This window comes from Neurospora tetrasperma (assembly GCF_000213175.1).
Source record: "Neurospora tetrasperma FGSC 2508 unplaced genomic scaffold NEUTE1scaffold_1, whole genome shotgun sequence".
In the NCBI taxonomy this organism is placed as follows: domain Eukaryota; kingdom Fungi; phylum Ascomycota; class Sordariomycetes; order Sordariales; family Sordariaceae; genus Neurospora; species Neurospora tetrasperma.
Genome location: NW_009799099.1, coordinates 4,871,184 through 4,889,112, shown reverse-complemented (window position 1 = coordinate 4,889,112; position 17,929 = coordinate 4,871,184). Strand labels below are relative to the sequence as shown.

At 50.4% G+C, this 17,929-nt stretch overlaps 3 protein-coding genes across 3 annotated transcripts; all 3 read right to left on the bottom strand.

Annotated features, from left to right (window-relative positions):
* Positions 1–1,567: 1,567 nt before the first annotated feature.
* NEUTE1DRAFT_144607 (uncharacterized protein) lies at positions 1,568–2,617 on the bottom strand (the record flags this gene model as incomplete). The annotated part of the gene is made up of 1 exon (XM_009850173.1): positions 1,568–2,617. The coding sequence occupies one exon, from the start codon at positions 2,615–2,617 to the stop codon at positions 1,568–1,570; it is 1,050 nt and encodes a 349-aa protein (XP_009848475.1).
* Positions 2,618–7,866: 5,249 nt separating this feature from the next.
* Positions 7,867–9,434, bottom strand: NEUTE1DRAFT_107900 (uncharacterized protein; the record flags this gene model as incomplete). The annotated part of the gene is made up of 3 exons (XM_009850172.1): positions 7,867–8,758; positions 8,816–9,082; positions 9,142–9,434. The coding sequence occupies 3 exons, from the start codon at positions 9,432–9,434 to the stop codon at positions 7,867–7,869; spliced, it is 1,452 nt and encodes a 483-aa protein (XP_009848474.1).
* A 3,917-nt stretch (positions 9,435–13,351) lies between these two features.
* On the bottom strand, positions 13,352–15,649 carry NEUTE1DRAFT_135355 (uncharacterized protein; the record flags this gene model as incomplete). The annotated part of the gene is made up of 9 exons (XM_009850171.1): positions 13,352–13,652; positions 13,709–13,833; positions 13,890–14,370; positions 14,427–14,536; positions 14,587–14,935; positions 14,991–15,084; positions 15,143–15,239; positions 15,301–15,390; positions 15,461–15,649. 9 exons carry the CDS (start codon positions 15,647–15,649, stop codon positions 13,352–13,354), a joined length of 1,836 nt encoding a protein of 611 aa, XP_009848473.1.
* Positions 15,650–17,929: the final 2,280 nt, after the last annotated feature.

Genomic DNA, 17,929 nt, shown 5'->3' with positions numbered 1-17,929 from the left:
GACAGACACTAAAAAGCACGGCGTTGTACTAACGGTTGAAAGGATGCCTTTGGTTGGGATGATGCCTGTTTATTGACCAGGACAGAGATGGATCGCGCTTCACTGGGTTTGACGCCTTGCTGTTGCCTAACAAAGCATATTCGGACAGTGATGATGATGGTGGGCTGGATTGATGAAGGGAGTGTGGCCGGTTGGTTGCCCTCGCTTCCTTTGGGGTTGGGGGTCGGAGTATATGATGAGGAGGAAGGATGCGATGCCCCTTTCGCCAGGCCCTGCTTTCTCCTCTTTTCGATAGTAGCAAACAAGGAGCGACGGGATCGTATCAAGGCCCCGACTTCGGAAAGAATGGGATTCCGTTGTGAAGGCCGTCAGCCCACCTATTATTCGGTGACAGGCTTCTGTCGCAGATTGACAGCAAGTGGGGTCACGGTATACCAGATTTGGACGTCGGTCACGACGAAAATGATGAGAAATGATTGATTGAAAGCACGCTGCCGTTGCCAGGTGCAGGCGCTGGATCTGGTGATGGATGTCGTGCTCGTCGTCGTCGTCGTTGGATGTAAGGTATGTTGAAAGTGGGAATAAAGTGAGTGGTGAGATGAGAGATGCCGGGAAATTGAGGACTCCCGCAACTGCCCTGGACCTGCCCTATGGCCGCAGAGCCGCAATTGCAGAGGCCCCGAAACGCCGAGAATGAGGCCCTGTGAGGCCCAACCAAACACTCACTCCCAGGCCAGCCAGGGACGCATCCGCTGCCGGTGACATGACCACTCACCTCAGGGCAGGTACAAAAGGGACACGCAAGGCAACCATCTCCTCTCGGCTGCCCGCCGATGTTGCCTTCTTCGCAACAACAAGTCAACAAGGGGTATTGACCAATCACATGTCGCGATGCTTGGATGAGCCTCAAAAAAAGAGGGGAGAAAGAGAACATTTCCAGCCACCGCGACAGTTTTCGGTGAGAAGACTGGGAATGGACTGACGACGCCGTACAACAACAACAACAACAACAACCACCAGCAAACGCACACTTTCGCAATCTCTTCATGACAGCACGACACACCTCACGTGATGGTTTGGGGTAACCTACACCTTTAAAGTACCGTGCCTTGAACCTGTCAACCTTTGGATTGCATCAATCACTGCATGCGTCAGCGCAACGAGTCCAAAACGCCAAGATGCTGTCAGCATGCAATCAATAAATGCCTTGTTGATCATGCGCGCTTCGATTTGTTCTGGAAATGACATTTCCTTTTGGATTTCCTACTTTATCCCTATACTGCCCGGGCCTTCCTAACATGCTTCCACCGACTTCGCTCTACTACCGTAACACAACATTCCTGACAGCGTCTTTAGCCCGATCGCAAAGCCGGGGCCTCCCTCTACCTACCCTACGTATTCCGACCGCCGTCGCTCCGGTCCCGCTATGGAACCCCCGGCCCATCAAAGAGGTCCCCGCTTTTCCGGCGACGGCCCCGTTCCTTTCACGGACCGGCCCGTTATGGCTCCTTCATGGTCGTACCCATACAAAGAATGATCTTCCACAAGCCAAGTATGTACCTCGCTGTCAACCCTGTCCGCCTCCCTTATCCACAGCCATCCTCCGGTATCCCGACCACCTCCCACTGCCACTCCCGCCTCTGCTTTCATTCCCAATCGCCGCCCATGGTCCACTACCCTCTTCTCCACCCCCATTCTTCACCCCTTCCATCCTTTGGGCCCCCAAGCCTCCTCCTTCCTTCTCCTCTAACCCCCTCATAACCACCACCCAGTCCTCTACACTCCCCATTTTCATCAACAGCCTACACATCTCGCTCGGTCTGCGCTCCTTCTCTATCACCACCGCCGCCTTTTCAGGCTGCCACTCCATCAGGTCCGTGACAAACCCTTGCGTGCCCTCTCCACAACCGACGTCGTCAGACCATCTTTGTAGGATGGTGTACATGTCTCGCGTGTAGGCAAGGAGGGATCGTCGGAGGGTGGCGTTGAGGTGGTGCGTTTTAGAACAAGATTCGCAAGTCGCATTGTTGAGGGGGATGGATGATGATGATGATGATGATGGGCAGGGAGTTCCCGAGGAAGCAATCATACTTGGGGTATTTGAAGCGCTAAAGTCAGAAGATTCTTGGATGCGAGATGTCGGTGTCCGGTATGGTGTTCTACGGAACGATCGTGTAGATGGCGTTATTTGTATGTCTGATCGGCTACGGCGATACTCTTTGGGTGTAGTATATGGCGAGGAAAGTTTGAGTGGCGGAGGAGGAGGAGGTGGAGGAGCCGTGCTGCACCCAAGCCCATGCCGATGCCCGGTTCTGGTTTCGCGCGTTGGTGTGGTTTTCTTGCGATGACGGTGACCAGAAGTCCTCCTGAAGAGACGGGCAAAGGGAGAATGCAAGATGCGGTGCTTCTGCCGCGGTTGCTCGTCTAGGCCTACGCCCTTTTCGGATCGGCGGCCCTTCGCTTCCCTGTGGTGATGATGGGTTTTCTTCTTTTTGCACCACAGTGATGGACTGCCGAACATGTCGGTGTCGGAGTCAAGGGGTGTTCTGCGTCTTGAGGCGCCGGAATCTTGGATGTCCTTACCTTGTCGCCAGCTGTGCTGTTTCCTGCCTCCCATGATGAACTATTTGCTGACGAGCTTAGCTATGATTGGTGTTTCTCCCAAGGATCGAGACTGGTACTAGAGGGTCGGAACACCGAGCTGGTCGGGAGTGACACTGATGGTGGTGTATATATGCTCTAGGTGAGCGCATTTCCCTCTCGTTCTTGCACGCTGGTCGAATCTTCTTGTGACATCAAGCCATGGTACTCTCCGACCACCGCCACACCTAGACTGGGCAAGCAATATACAAGGAACCTGTATCAGGCGAACAAAACGTCCCCGAACCACATGATGAGATCTCGAACAGCTTACCACTTTCCAGCAATCTGCAGAGTGCCATGGAAACTTAATATCCATGTCGACGTTGAACTGCATGGAATAGGTCAGATCTCATACTATAATGTCTTTGAGAGCACCCCTTGTAGGCCATCCCATTACAAATGGTGTTTCTCTGGGAGGCTGGCTCGTCTCCTCACCATTGCCATTCGTGACGAGCGAAAAGACGACCTATCAATTGTGTCGGGACCTAGATCCAAATAAGTTTCAAACTCTGGAATAACAATGGGGGAAGAAACCGAGAGAAGCTGCGCAAGTTTCGTTCGGTTCTTTCACAGGCGCGCGCACGGGTACTGCAACCACGGAAGCAAAAGCTTAGTCTCGAACCAACGGCGCCGGGGAGATCTGGGAGATCTAAAGTGAAACAACGAAAGTCAACGAAAGTCTGGTCCTAGGTAACCCTCCCCACTTTCACCAGTGTCTAGTCAGTGAGTCAGAAGAGTTTGGCCGGGAAGAGATCTTGGCTTCTCGGGAGCTGGGCGGGCTGGGAGTTGAAGAGTTGAGCCAAGAGAGTTCGGAAAGCATGCGCTAACAACACCATTCTGAGACAACACCCCGGTGTCTCTTCTTTTTCTTTTTGTTCTGGAGAGTATTCTGAGTTCTTCTCGAAGCAAGTCCACTCTTGTCAATCATCACCGCTTATCAGCAGCGAAAACAAAGAGGAACTGAATGCATAATGTGGTTTACGATACCTTCAAACAGAGAAACAAACAATGGAAACAATGGTGGTTGTCAACCAACCCAGTTCACCCCAAGCATTCCAGATATGACAACAGACTTTGCAAACCCTCACCCACATGCAGTCTTTTCCGATTCCCTGGCCAATTCCCAGGCACACACAAAATAAGCATTCCAAGACTCCAAGAACACCGCAATGAATCCGAACCATATTCTCTCCAAACGGAACCCCAACTAAGAAAACGGTCACCTTCCGTTTCGCTTAACCATCCCCCCCGACCAGGTCCCCGGCCCTCCGGCACTCTGACCCCCCTGCCACCCCACCAACCGCCCGTCATTTTCAACCTCCAAAACACTAACACCAAAAAAAGCATAGCGTGACCAAAAATGATCAAGGTTACTCCCAGCAGCCTTCTGCAATCCCCTTTCATGGTGCAAATTCGGGGGGGAATTTCTCGACAATTTAGCGTTCCTGCAAGTGTTGAAGCCAATCGGTGGTTCTCATTTTCCCTTGTAGACCAGCAGCTGGATACCTCCCGTCCGTCGAGGTCTTGAGGTTTGCAAATACCCCCCCGAGCTCCTACTCGGAAACCTCCCCAGTCTTAGTAGCATTTCCTAGTGCTGTGGGTAGTGTACCTAGACTAGGTGAAATGCTAAGTGCTTCGTTTACTGACAGGCCACGTCAACATTAGGTAACCTCAACAAGTCGGGTATCATCTTGCGAGGCGCGCTAAAAAATGTGAAAATGTCAAATTTACAACCGTTGACGGTTCACGGGATAGAATTTGGGGTTTGTTTTTAGGGACTGCGGGATCTCATGACTCGTGTATGACTCCATTTCCAGGGCAGTTTATGTATGTGCGAGCCCCCCGGATCTTCAATGTTTTCCACTTTGCGCGTTTCTTTTTGCGGAGTTTTCTGGGGAAAAGTGGAAAACATTAAAAAGGTGGGAATCATGATTCATGCCATCACGGCAGGTGATATACCAGAGTTATTGGGGGGTTCCCGGTAGGTATGTATTGCTTGACATTTGCTTACACCACATGCAACCAACCACGGGGATAACAATAACATAGGTTCTATGGGAAAGGGATATTAGTGGAGGAGGTCCGGTGACAAAGTTTGGTTTATAAGCGGAGTTTTAGGTTCTCGGGGATAATGTCCGATGGTTGACACTAACTAGGTACCTACCCTAGGTACCTACACTACAACTCACCAGATGGGACCCCCTTGAACCTTCTCGAGCAGCGGCCGGCCGAAACTCGAACAACACTCCGTCTCTCTCGGAAATAAACAAGGGAAAGCTACCCAAGTACCTAGGTATTTCCGCTTGGGGTCCGTCTGGATGTTCGGCAGTCTGGGCCCCTCGTGCGATTATACCAAGTCGGGTCAGGATCTGTCTCTGGTAAAGATAGAACACAGGTCCAAGGACCAGGTTCCCCTGATCGAAGCTTTAACCTAGCTTTTTTACTGCCTTACCGCTACGCAAAGAACACTAACTGCCGGATCTGCGTCAGCTCGAAAAATTCCCCTGAATTCAAGGTGATTCATCATACAACCTATGGTACTGATTCCTACCTATTTGTGCTTCAGCTCCTTCAGGTGAAAATTGAACAAGACACCCGAAACGAGCTTAGGCTGCTTGCTTCTCTTTTCCAGTCTTCAATCCCGATATATCCCCGAGTTCAATATCAAGATACAATAAGACTCAAGAAGGTAGATGAATATGAGATATCATAAACCCCCAGTAAGCTGTTGGCAGCGACTAAGAAAAAAGCAATAAACGATCTACCAGCAGTTGTGCACATGCACAACACTTTCTTCAGGGGGGGCATCATCCGCGCCGGCGTCGGTTCCAACCCCTTCCTTCTCGCTAAAACACTTACCCGTCCGTTCGTTCGTCTTGGTCTTCTGGAGAACCATTGCACAAATGCATGACATTTCTCCGGCACCACCATCCCATCTCATCCCCCACCCAGGTACGTAGGTCCCTAAATCCCATTTTATATGTAGCTAGCTAACCTACCAGCTAGGTACATATTAGTCCAGGGGAAATGTCTCCTCCTCGCTTACGCGTTTAGATCGGCCCGTGGATATATCGGCACACCCATGTCTAGGTACCGTATGTAGTATACTCACTTCGTGAAAGAAATACCAAAGGAGCTAGAGGTATTTAGATAGGAAGATGAGGAAGAATCCCATTGGACTGATATTCATATGCAGCTAATCCCGTCGTGCATGTCCAAATGCTTCTTTCTCTCGACCAAAAACTGTCCAGTTGAGAAGCAGTACTGCATCTGGTGTAACTGTGTTAACAATACCACCTTACCTCAAGCTTTTACCACTAGAGGAGACAAAGATGTTGCAGTTTCAGTGCCCCTGACCCAAGCATCTGGATCTTCTCTCGCATGATCCCAGCATCGTAGCAGCAGCAGTCACGACGTAATACTGTAGTAGTAGTAGTGTAAATATTACAGTAAGAACCCCTGCTTTTGCAACTAATGCGGGCAGCCCGGATTTTTTGCAAAAGCAGGGGTTTTGCAAAAGGGAGAGCAGAAGCACAGACCAGGTAAGGGCCTTCTGGCCACTGAATTATGGTCAACGGTACAGAAAACTGGGTCTCCTGAACCGGCCGGACCCCGGTATACAGGTATAAGAGTGCCCGCCCCACCAAATTCGACCCCTGCTTTTGCAAATTTGGGCTGTCCGTATTGCAAATTGCAGGTTGCAGGAATTACCACCAGAGGGAATGCAGGCAGACAAAATCCTTTGCAAAAGAGGGGATTTTGCAATAGAAGGGGGGTTGCAAAAGCAGGGATCTTTACTGTATCTCGGAAATATGCACTTACTTGTCTCTATCCACTCCTGTTCAGTCATTCCAGACTTTCACATCTCGGCCGACCCTACCCAGCACACCTAGGTATCCTCCCAGTCAAGCCCAGGAGGCCAGGAGGCCCACCAGCTGGGTACTTATGATCCTTGGTACACACACCTAGAACTAAATGGAAAATCCCTCCCATAAACGGAAGGCAGCATTAGTTCTCAGATTTTTTTTCCCTACCCAGGGGTACTCTCGCCTACACCTAGAAGTGTACACTAGTTCAAGTCACTAGTTCAAGTCACCATGTCACTGACGGGAATCTGTACGACATCCCCTCGTGTAACGGCACCCTGACACCTACCTACCTACCTTACCTACCTACCTACCTGTTCACATTCACAGGCCTCAACCTAGGTACCAAACCTACCTAATCTAATCTCACCTAACCGCCTGTCAACCCTCCACCTGTCAGACATGTATCCCCATCCCGTCACATCAGTCCCCTCAGGGTATTCACTGAAGCCTGTGTTCTTCGGAAAACGGTACACACACGGGAGACTAAGACACTTGCACTTCCTTACACTTCCTTACACTTGCACAAAAAGACAGCACCTCGATATCTACTGGACAGGGTGGCAGGCACGAAGAGTAGGTAGGTATGTGAATATTCAGGAAGAGGGAGGTGCTTCGGCACCAGTACCTTTAGACTAGGCTGGACAGACAATGAACAATAGACACTGGCAAACATCACTACTCTGCGGAAAGGCAATGAACACACACTACTAATCGTTCTGTAGTAAGCAACTCAATCAATCTTTTCCTTCCTGAGTACTGTACTTCTACACAGAACAGAACAGACCGGACCCCTTGTAGCACTGGCACATATGTAGAACGTAACACGATGACGTTACGTTGGACAGATTGGACAGAGAGATGTAAACTGCAACGGTAAGGAAAGCGGGCGAAAGCAAGGGACGCACATAGGTAATAAAGACGGGAGTTCCCCCTTTTTGTGTAACCAGCCAGTTGCGGTACCTCGAACCAGTCAGTCCCCTGATATGCGAAATAGGTAGCGTAGCATCGCATATACCTCTAATCTACCTAGAAATGACCAGATATCAGACACGTCCATACGTAGGTAGGTGAGTATCCCGAGAAACATCAAGCTTCATTCTGTGTGAAACTGGGTATCAAGGCACAAAAACACCAAGGACGACACTGCAACGACGAAGAAGAAACGTTCCTGACAGAATGAATCGTGAACATTTATATACAAAGAAAACTAATACCGCCATTATGTCTGTCATTATAGACCATAAACCATAAACCATAAAGCACATGATCGTTTGCCTTTGGTGAATAAATACCCACAAGTGTGGGTGGAAAATACAAAGAAAAAAAGAAACATAATTCTCAATGACCACCCATATTACTTCATGTCTTTGGATGGAATACTGTCGGTTCCACCCCCGTACGAGGTTCTGCGGCTCCCACATGCCGCCAACTCTTCCGTGCTCTCCGTCTCTGGACACGGATGGGCCGCCCGACCACCCATCTTATGGAATGGATTAGCCTTGCCACTGGCAGCTTGTCCATTGCCTGCCTTTGAGGAGCTGCGGTGATGACCACCACCTTCTCGACGCTGGCTGTCTCCGGAATCCGTGTCCCTTGAGAACCACCCCTTCACATCTTCGCCAAAGAAACCCTGGCATGCCTTCCAAGAAGTGACTGCGTAGATAAGGGCATTCCAGAACCCTTGCAACGGCAAGACACCAGCACCCATATACTCCAAGACCTTCACTGTTTGGTTATGGTGAACCACCGAGTAGACACGATTGCAACTCGAGGGGATCCATGTGACCAACAATGCCGTGAAGAAGAACAGGGAACATTTGGAATAATGCCACATTGCGCTGTTATGTTTATTCTTTGTTCGCGTATTATTTGCTGATCCAGACACGCCCCCAGTCACAGTGGTGGTGGTAATGCGTGCCAAGTTGTCGCCGTTGGTGGTTTCTGGTACCTTCTGATTATCTGCCGAAATAGTAACCGAGTAGTTAGGATTTGCCCTAGAGGCTGCCGAGTTATCGGAGTGTTCTTGAGCGCCGTTGTTCCTTTCCAGGTCCACGAGTCCGATGGCGTTCCCAGTGGCTATCTCGTGAGTGATATAGACCTCGGTAACCTTGCGAGAGACCAGAGTATCGTCAACAGGGCCGCCCGCAAGAGAACTGGTGATGTTGAACTTCTTGATCTGTTTGTGGTTTCTGTAGATGTCTCGCCCGGCTCGGATGTAGATGAAGAACGTGAAACCAATGGAAACCCTGCATCGCCAAAGGTTAGAGTGCTTGTCGTCACTCAGAGAGTGTGCTGTGACTTACCAGACAGGTCCATAGAAGGTTGCGATACGAAAAATATCCCACTTTGGACTGACCCAGCACCACAGGGTCGCATTCCCGTACATCTTGCCCTTTTTAGGTGACTCGATGAAGCAGAACGCCAAAGCGACGACGAATGTCAGGCCGTAGCAGCCTAGGAAGTACCACTTCTCCATTGCCCTCAGCTTCTGGGCGTCGTACTGGCACTCAAAGATCAAGTAGACGTTGATGGCCATCGCCAACACCCAGAACGCGTCCGCCGGCATGAACCTGTGAGGGGGGACTCTATTAGCAAGCTATCAAATATTTGAATGGCACGGTCAACTTACATCTGGATCAGGAACCCCTGCAGCTGACAGCCCGCTCCTGTTGGGTTCGTGACATAATCTCGTCCCATCAGCGTTGCAACGTTGGTGGCAAGGTTGCCAAAGGTAGCGAAGAAGGCCAAGCGGTTGATCGGTTTCTGAAACCTCTCGGAGAGGCAGAAGGTGGTGATGATGAAGACACAGCCGATCACAGAGGGAATCGAGCAGATACGTTCAATCATGTTGATGGTGTCGTGAAGACCAGGGGACTGTGCGGCCCAGTCGGTGTTGTCGTCGCTCGCCATGGCGTTCGACATGGTGGTGGATGGTGCGCAACGGCGCAGATGATTTCTGAAAATTCCGAGCAAGTCGTCAAGAAGTTGTTGATTATATCGGCGTTAACAAGAATAGCGGTTGCGTGTTGTAATACGAATCCTGGTAATCAACGACGGGTTCGAGGTGAACGGAAGGAAGGACGATTCCAGCAGTATTGCCTCCGGGGGAAATTCGGAGACGGGGATTCAGGGAGCGAAACCTTTGATCCAGGATGAGGCGGGAAAGGAGGGGAAGTAGAAGAAGGCCCAAGAAAAATATCAGACGAAAAGGAGGGGGAGGGTTCTCCCCGCCAGCCCCGAGGTTGGGATTGTGCGCCCGTATGAAGCTCTCGTCCTTGTTGTCCTTCACTCGTAACTCAGATCCGTAGCAATTCCCAGAGATTGGTATGTTTCGAAAGGGTCCCAAACCCGTTGGTGTTTCGACGTGGCGCTGGTTGTCGATGTGTATATATATGGTTGTCGTCAAAATCAAGGCCAAGAGGATAGCGTGAGAGAGAGAGGGAAGTGCTTTATGTCAAAGATCGAGAATCAACAAGGGTAGCTCGAGTATTTCCTTGTTGATTTTGTCTCGGTAGGTACCTGGTCTCAGTCCCCTGAGAACTTGAAGGCCTGGAAGGACTGGGGTCCAGGTAAGACACCAGGTATTTCGGGCAAGGTTGTTGACGACTACCTCGCAAGGTCGAACAAGCTAGTCGAGCTAGTCAAGATGGACAAGGAAGGAACAAGGTAGGCCGGTAAAGAAAACTGAAGTGATCAACAGTCCGTGTGCTTCATGTGCACAGAATCGATGGCTGCTCCTTCCCTCGTTGGAATTGATGAGTGTTGGTTGACCTTCCTTCCTTCCTTCCTTCCTTGTGCGGCAACAGAAGGCTTGTTCTTCTTGTGTTGAATCTTGCGTCCAGACCAAGGGGAATAGAGTCGGAGGATGAAATCACAGAAGCCGACATATGCCAACTGCGGAATAATTTTGAAGATGAGTGACCCCAGCCGACTCTACATGAAAACAAAAAAAAAAAAAAAAAGATGATGAGAAGGCCCGTGAGGTTTCTTCCTAGAGTTTCTATGTGGCAACGAACAAAATCATGATCATTGTCAGTGAGCCCGCTCGGACTTGAATCTTTTTTCAAGGAAGATCTCAGTAACGGATCTCCAGCCTCCTCCGCGAATCAATTTGGTCAGCGAAGAAGCAAGAGGGCTAGGGAGGTGAGAGAAATGAAGTGTGGGTGATCTTCGAGGTAGTTGACGCGGGGTATCGAACCGACCCAGACGACGTTTGACGAACCGGCTTCCCAGCAGGCCGCGTTGCAGGGGTCTCAAGTCATCCCCAAATCTGTTTCAAAGACGGATCGCCGGTTACATAAAGGTACGAAAGATCCCACTTGGGAATAGCTGCACTATTTCCCATCTCCAGGGAATGACCGAATGCAACGTCGGCGGTCCCAAATCCCAGTCACTGCAGTGTGTACGAGGGATTCCGTTGTGTAGTGTTCAATTCCGCTGTCAACGAAACACCCATGGCAATGGGTGCCCCTGGTCGTCGAAATAAGCCCTAGAGTTAGTAGAGTAGTAGCCTTAGTGGTAGAGCAGCAATTGCTCGTATCAAAGCCAAGAGCCCGGGGCAGAAGAATCTTAAAGAAAACGATACCATTGATGCCGCTCATCATTTCACCAGGGGAGTGGAGAATTTCGAAACCAGCTTGACAGGCAACGACTGGATGCGCCAAGCAGAAGGTCGCCTGCCAAGTCCGCAAGTCGGCCCCGGTCTTGGCTTAGAAGCAACAGCGGGCGGACAATGAACCCTCGCCCGGGCGCCCGGGGTCCCCGATAGTTTGGTTCCGGGAGCCCAAGTTCACGGACAATGTCAACGTTCAACGTTGCCGTTAACCGTCTGTGCGTGTGAAGGCGGCGGCGATCATCTCTCCAAACGCCGGAGGCTTCTAGTACAAATGAGTCGAATTGCACCGTGGTATAGCACTCGCATACCTAGGAGATGATTCCGTGCGCCGGGCTAACGGTCATGGGATATAGGATCCCCCCTTCCCGGGAAGATCGTGGTATCACGACAAGGTATAGTGTACACATCAGTCCTGGAAAGTTTGTTAGTCTCTTACTCGCCCCACACATTCTCACAGGGCATTAATAGTGTACTTACAGCGGGCTGTTACATCCCCCGTCTCCCCTGCTTAAAACCCCTGTCTGTAGGTACCAAGCTAACGAACTTACCAGGACTGATGTGTACAGTTGGGTGGCCCGATCATTAGCTTCCCCAGAAGATATCATGACAATTACCCTTACCTATTAACGTGACTGTGAAAACAGGAAAAGAGTCCGCAATGGTGGGCGGAAAGGTCATTGTTCCGCGTTCGTTCGTCTGTTCGTTCAATCGTGAGAGCTCGTTCGCGCGCGGAGTGCTGGTCAGCTGTCATCTATCTTAATCCTCGTCGGCCGTGAACATGATTTGTGCCAGCCTCTCCCCTGGGATGATTCCATGCACCCTTCATCCTTGAAATGATTCCCAGTCGATGTTGTTGGCTGGAGGCGGTTTTCGCAGCTGAGCCGGACGAAGATCCAGCCATCTGCAAATCGACGCATGGATTAAAGAGGAACATATTTGAGTGCATCGTCGATGTCTGAACCACTCACCTAGAACTGAAAGAAGTGAACTGAACCACTCACTGCAGTGCACTCAGAATTGCCGCCCGTTTCTCACCGTTTTCTTCCGTTTTCTCCCCCCGCCTCCTGACCCACCCTGTCAATCCGTCGCTCCACAATTCCACCGTAAACCCTTGCCGTGAGTGGACTCTACCCCGGTTTCCACTTTTACTCTACTCTACTAGCGTCACCGGCTTCTCTTCACCTGCATGGCACCAGTCTCCATCCAACCTCGCTCAGCTGGGCGCTCATCATCTTCTTCCTCTTCTCGGACCTTTTCATCCAACTGAACTTCGAACCTCGTTCCCCGTCACAAGGAGCTCCCCGTCAAGAAGCTCAAGCTCGAGCTGAGAGTAACCTAGGCTAGTCTCCAGAGGGTTTCAGAGGGATTACGTACATACATAACATGTCTTGGCTGTCGGGTACGTCTTTCGGCATTTATCAACTTGACCATTTCCCCTTAGTTTTGTTGGTTCAGTCAGTCATGACTCCAGGTCTCGTGCATCATTTTAGGTTTCTCGAATCTCTCTTGGCGAAATTATCCCGTTCAATCTACGATATCCGAAGGCGAACAAGATTGTACTTTATGCGGCAAACCTCTTCCGTGGAAGCCCCTGGTGACCAACTGTGGGCGATTTTGGTGGTGGGCGGTTCAACAGGGGAGGCTTCAGTCCCGACATCATCATCACGGTATCAAGTCGCAAGCGCTTGACAATTTGCATATGCGATTCATCGGACCTGTGTCTTTGGTCCAGTTGAGCTTGCTCGGACGAAGGAGCGCTCTTTGTTCGGCATCAACAAACGCCTCTCGATGACAGCCGGGACGACAGCCGAATGTAAAACATGAACGCCACAGCTACGCCATCCCCAGACGCCGCTCCCGCAAAGAAGGAAAAGAAACTCTCCACGTTTCGCAGCCGGCAATTTCCATGAGATCGCAGGGCGCCCATGTCGTTGCTTGAAGTACAGTACAAAACTTGGTGGTTTACATGATCTTCCCTTCCTTGCGAGCGGCAGTTGCCGTCTTGACATCTTTCTTTAATCACAGAAGTACCCCATATGAGCAAAAAAAGCAAGATGATCCTCCAACTCCATTTCATGCGTCATATGCCAAATCCCCCAGACGCTTTCAAAGCCAAGTAGTACTCCCCCGCCATCCCTGAAAAAACATGACCAGTACATCTCTCTCCGACCTTCGAGTGATTGTCAGCTGTAAGAAGACATAATTCCCTGCTGCTCAACTCAAATCACTCAGCTGTGCGTGAGTGCTTATCATCCATTGTTGACGCAGAAGCCACCGCAGATCTGGGGTGGGAAGTGCGGCGTTCCATCATCTCAAACTCCTGCACAGCAACTTCTTCGGTTGTCTGGTCACGGTTCTTTTGTAGCTTGGCCATGATATACTTGTAGGCTCGATAAATCCATGGCTTCCGACCAACCGGATTGATGGTCCAGTACTGCTTGAGATGGTAATCATGGGGCTCGACTCCGGTAAGGGTTGAGATAATCCAGATCAAGCCGTTTACGATAATGTACGTGAAAAGACCCCTTTCGAGAGCGTGTCAGCTTTGTTAACGGGCGTCCATGGGGCTCAGGGGACTCACGCAATGAGGCCATATGCGACACTGTAACTGAAAGGGATAAACATGATCGTGACAAAGGAGGGAATGGCATCTCCAGCATAATTCCAGTTGATACTGTAAATTTGCCGCACCATCAGGAAACCGATCTACCCCATAGCCGTCAGTTAGGATAAAACATCAAGAAGACAGAACGTGTTCTCACCAGGATCAAGGCCGGTCCAGTCGCCCATGGCGGGATGCCGGAAAAGAAAGGCGCAAAGAACACCGCGGCCAGGAAGCATAATCCAGTCACAATTGCCGCTATTCCAGTGCGGCCACCCGACTGGGCTCCAGCGCCACTTTCAACAAAAACCGTAACAGGAGATGATCCCAGAAGGGCTCCCATGGAGATACAGAAAGCGTTGGTGCAATATGCGATGGTGGAGCCGGGGAAGTCGGGGTCAGGCCCCTGGAGTCTGTAGGTGTATCTCGCCAGTCCCTGAAGCGTTGCGGTGCAGTCAATCATGTCAACGTAGAGCATAGTTAGGAGAGCAACGACGAAGTTGCCCTGATGCGGACCGAAGTCAAATCGCAACTGAGACATGTCAAATCCCGTCTTGCGCACTCCGACCATGCTGGAGAAGTAATCCCATTTGTTCTGACCAACAGAATTGTAAGGGAAAAAGGTCACGGATGTCGAGCGCCTTAATTGTGCGATGGTCAGTCGTGATCTTGATTTGGTGGAGCTGGAAGAACTTACGGGATAGACATAAGAGTGACGAAGAGTACACCTATGCCAATGGAGTATTTGTTATTGAAGCCCATGAGGACCGTTGGTAAGATACCCCCTCCGAGGATGCCGAGCCATAACTATTGCTTGTCAGAAAACCGAAGAAACTCGCGCGGTCAGACTGCATTACCTTCGGGTCCGCGATAGCGCTCACACCAGAACATTGGCCCTGTTGGTCGGGATTGCTGCAATCAGCAAGCGAGATGGGCACAACGTCTCCACTGGTAATAAGACCAAGTCCAGTATTGTTTGCCAAGCCAGTCAAGGCAAGAAACAAACCAATACCACAGACGCCCGCGACCTTCATAGTGCTCGGAATGATTCTGACGAGCCAGTGACGAAGGCCGGTCAAGGAAAGGATGATGAAGATCCAGCCCTCGAGAAACACGGCTGTGAGAGCAGAACGCCAAGGTAGTAAGCCGCTTCCTCTGATGCCGATGACCTGATACGCGAAGTAGGAGTTGAGGCCCATGCCAGGTCTGTTCTATTGTTAGCGATCTTGGACCATGTTATAAGACGTTGTTCACAACTTACGCCACAGCCACAGGCATATTGGTCATCAAGCCAAACAGGATGCAAGACATGGCCGAAACGGCGGCAGTCACTGCGACCATGTCGCGACGAAGTTCTGAGTATCCGTCAATACTACAAGCCCGAGAGCATAGCAAATCCGGCTTCCTACTGACCTTCGATGCATGCTTGGTAATCCTGACCACAGTTGGGCCTGCCCTTATCCTCTCCCCTGCAGCTACATTCATACCCCGATGAGGCGATCACAGCCGGCTTTGATGTTGGAGTTGTCAGTTAGATACATCTTCCTGAACTTAGACGAAAGGGCACGTACATTAGCAGCCAAAACGTATAGCATGGCGGAAAAGGTGATCAGTCCGGCGCGGATTTCGGTGCAGAAGTTCGCATCTCTGATCTCCTCAGCCTGAAGACGATCAGATAATCAGTCAGCTTATGTCCAGGAAACTGGAGTACAGACGTCGAGGGATACTAACATGGCCTGATCCACGCAGGCGAAAAAAGCGACCGACGTAGGTGCCGCTAACCTTGCGGTTGACAGAATCAACCCCGCCATTGATCGCTTCGGTCGCGTAGGCGAAGCCACGGCGAAAAATAGAGCGGCGAGGGGTATCGGGGATTTCGTCTGGGTTGTCCGACAGGCGGACTCCGGTGGTGCCCACCATTTGTCTGAGAGCGTTTTGAACTCTGCGGTCCACTGGACAGGTAGGGTTAGTCGCGATTGTCTGAAGGGACTCTGACGAAGTATTGCAGTGCCCGGCGTCGCGTGGTAGAGGAAAGAAGTATGGAGATGAATAAGTTGAAGGAGAGGGACGGTGACACTTGAGGCAGTCTTGAACTGTGCCACCAAAGAAAAAATGTGGACAGAGAAAGGGAGGTTGCTTTGAGGGAAAGCGAAGAGGAGAATGAGTGGACTTGGCAGCCTGACACGCTCTGAAAATTGCGGGTGGGTTGAGAGACGCGTATTGTAAACCTTCTAAGGAAGGAGCAGCTGCCCAGTACCGTGTGGGTACGTACTTCCCTTCCGCCTTTCCGACTTCGGAAAAGCAAGATGGGTAAGTATCCGATATCTGAGGAGCCCGAGACTTCTTGCGCACATCCGATAAAGACCTGGAAGAAAAGAAAATTCATACTTGTGAATGTCGTTGTCGCTTGACAACAACCAGGGGATTTGGGGAAGTTCGGTGGCTTGTTGATCTGGGGATGAGTGTGAGATGATGGATGTTAAAGAAATGCCGGTTGAAAGATTCCAGGCGGGAGAAAGGTCGATCTGCTCAAGTGGAGATAGGTAGTTATAAGTGAGATAAACACGGTCATCACAGCCAACCAGAAGGCGCCTCTCACACATTGTTTTCTCTCAAGTCCAAAGGTCCGGTTCTGGGACAACGATGTTTGTTGGGTATCTGCCAGTCTAGTGAAATAGACTGTACCACCATCTTGACACATCTTCATACCTTTCATGATCCGTCAGGGGAGAAGTTGTTGTTATGATCCTGAGACAATTTTCAGTTTTGGATCGAGGGTTTTTGTAAGGACTTACGCAATACGCCCCATCAAATGGATTTATTGAAGGTAATGCCTTGGGTTATGTCCTCGACCTAACGAGAGTCAAGAATATTATGCATCAAGATTTCACAAGCTTAAAATCGACTCGTCTTATCCTTGTCCTTGAGACGGAAAGTCAGTTATGTAGTGTGAGGTCGCAATCCGGCCGCTTGGGATATCGATGTCTCTGAACCCTCACCCGCATGTCTCACAAACGACTGACATACAGCCTCACTTTGACGTTTAGGTTCAAAGCTCTCATACATGTATGCTTTTCGGCAAGGGCCTTGCAGGCTTATTGTTAAAATCGTTGTTCAAGGGCTATAAGTTCTGGGGATTCCACTGGCTTTCCTCTACCATCTAGATCAAAGCTCAGCTGTAACTTTGACACATGTGAATCTCCCAAAACATCATCAACTGCCACTCTGTGGTATTCGTGAGCCACGACGTCACAGAAAAATTGCCAAGGGTTCGTTACGCGATCGGTGCTAGTGGCCTTGAATTGTCTTGAAATAGCGTCACTTCGGCCGCTACCATGAAGCACTGCGCATTCTGGCTTCCACTGGCTAATTTTTGGATCGGTAAAAGATGATTGTGGGTTAAGGATCTCAACGGAGAACCGGCGGAGAGGTTGATACGAGACAAGCATATATATCCTGTTTCAGTTACAAGGGTTGTTCATTGGTACTGGGTAACAGAAATCTTGATACCCAAACTCTGGACCAGTATGATGAATCAATAAGATGTGAGGATCAAAGTTGGCTCGATTCTTCGTCGAAGGGGCGAACGAACGGCTTGGGCACATCTGAATGACGGAATTCGAATTCTCTGATGGACAAGAATCTGAGGTGGGAAGAAGCAATGAGGTTCGTCGAAATTGGCGGGCACGATACTACCGGGGACAGTGGTGCCCGGCAAGCTCGGCGACTTTTATAGATCCCCCCGGAAGGAAGAAGAGATGTTGACCAAGTGGAAGCAGCCAAGGTTTCGACGTTGAGAATTGTTCGGTTTGTACAAGTACGTATCGTTACTGTGGGGTTGCCGTCATGTACGGTAGAGGTAATCTGCACGCCATTCACTGCAACCTACTGCGGTAGAGGTACTTTTGGCACTCTGGTTGGGTGGGTTAGGTATCTGCTTACATAACATCCGCCTGCCCACAAAAGTCGCCAACTTCCTCCAAGCAAGAAGCATGAAGTTGAACAGTTCAAGAATAACAAGCGGAAGACTTGAGGCACCTGGTGCGCGAGAAAAAGACGCTTTTTGTGAATATTTTTCTATCTTACCACACCGGTTGATGCAACATTGTGGATGTCTTTTTCTGTTGTTGGACCTCCCCCCGTCGTCTCAAACACAACGTACGGGAGGCGAAGGGGGGGAGGGGGGGGGGGGGGGGGGGG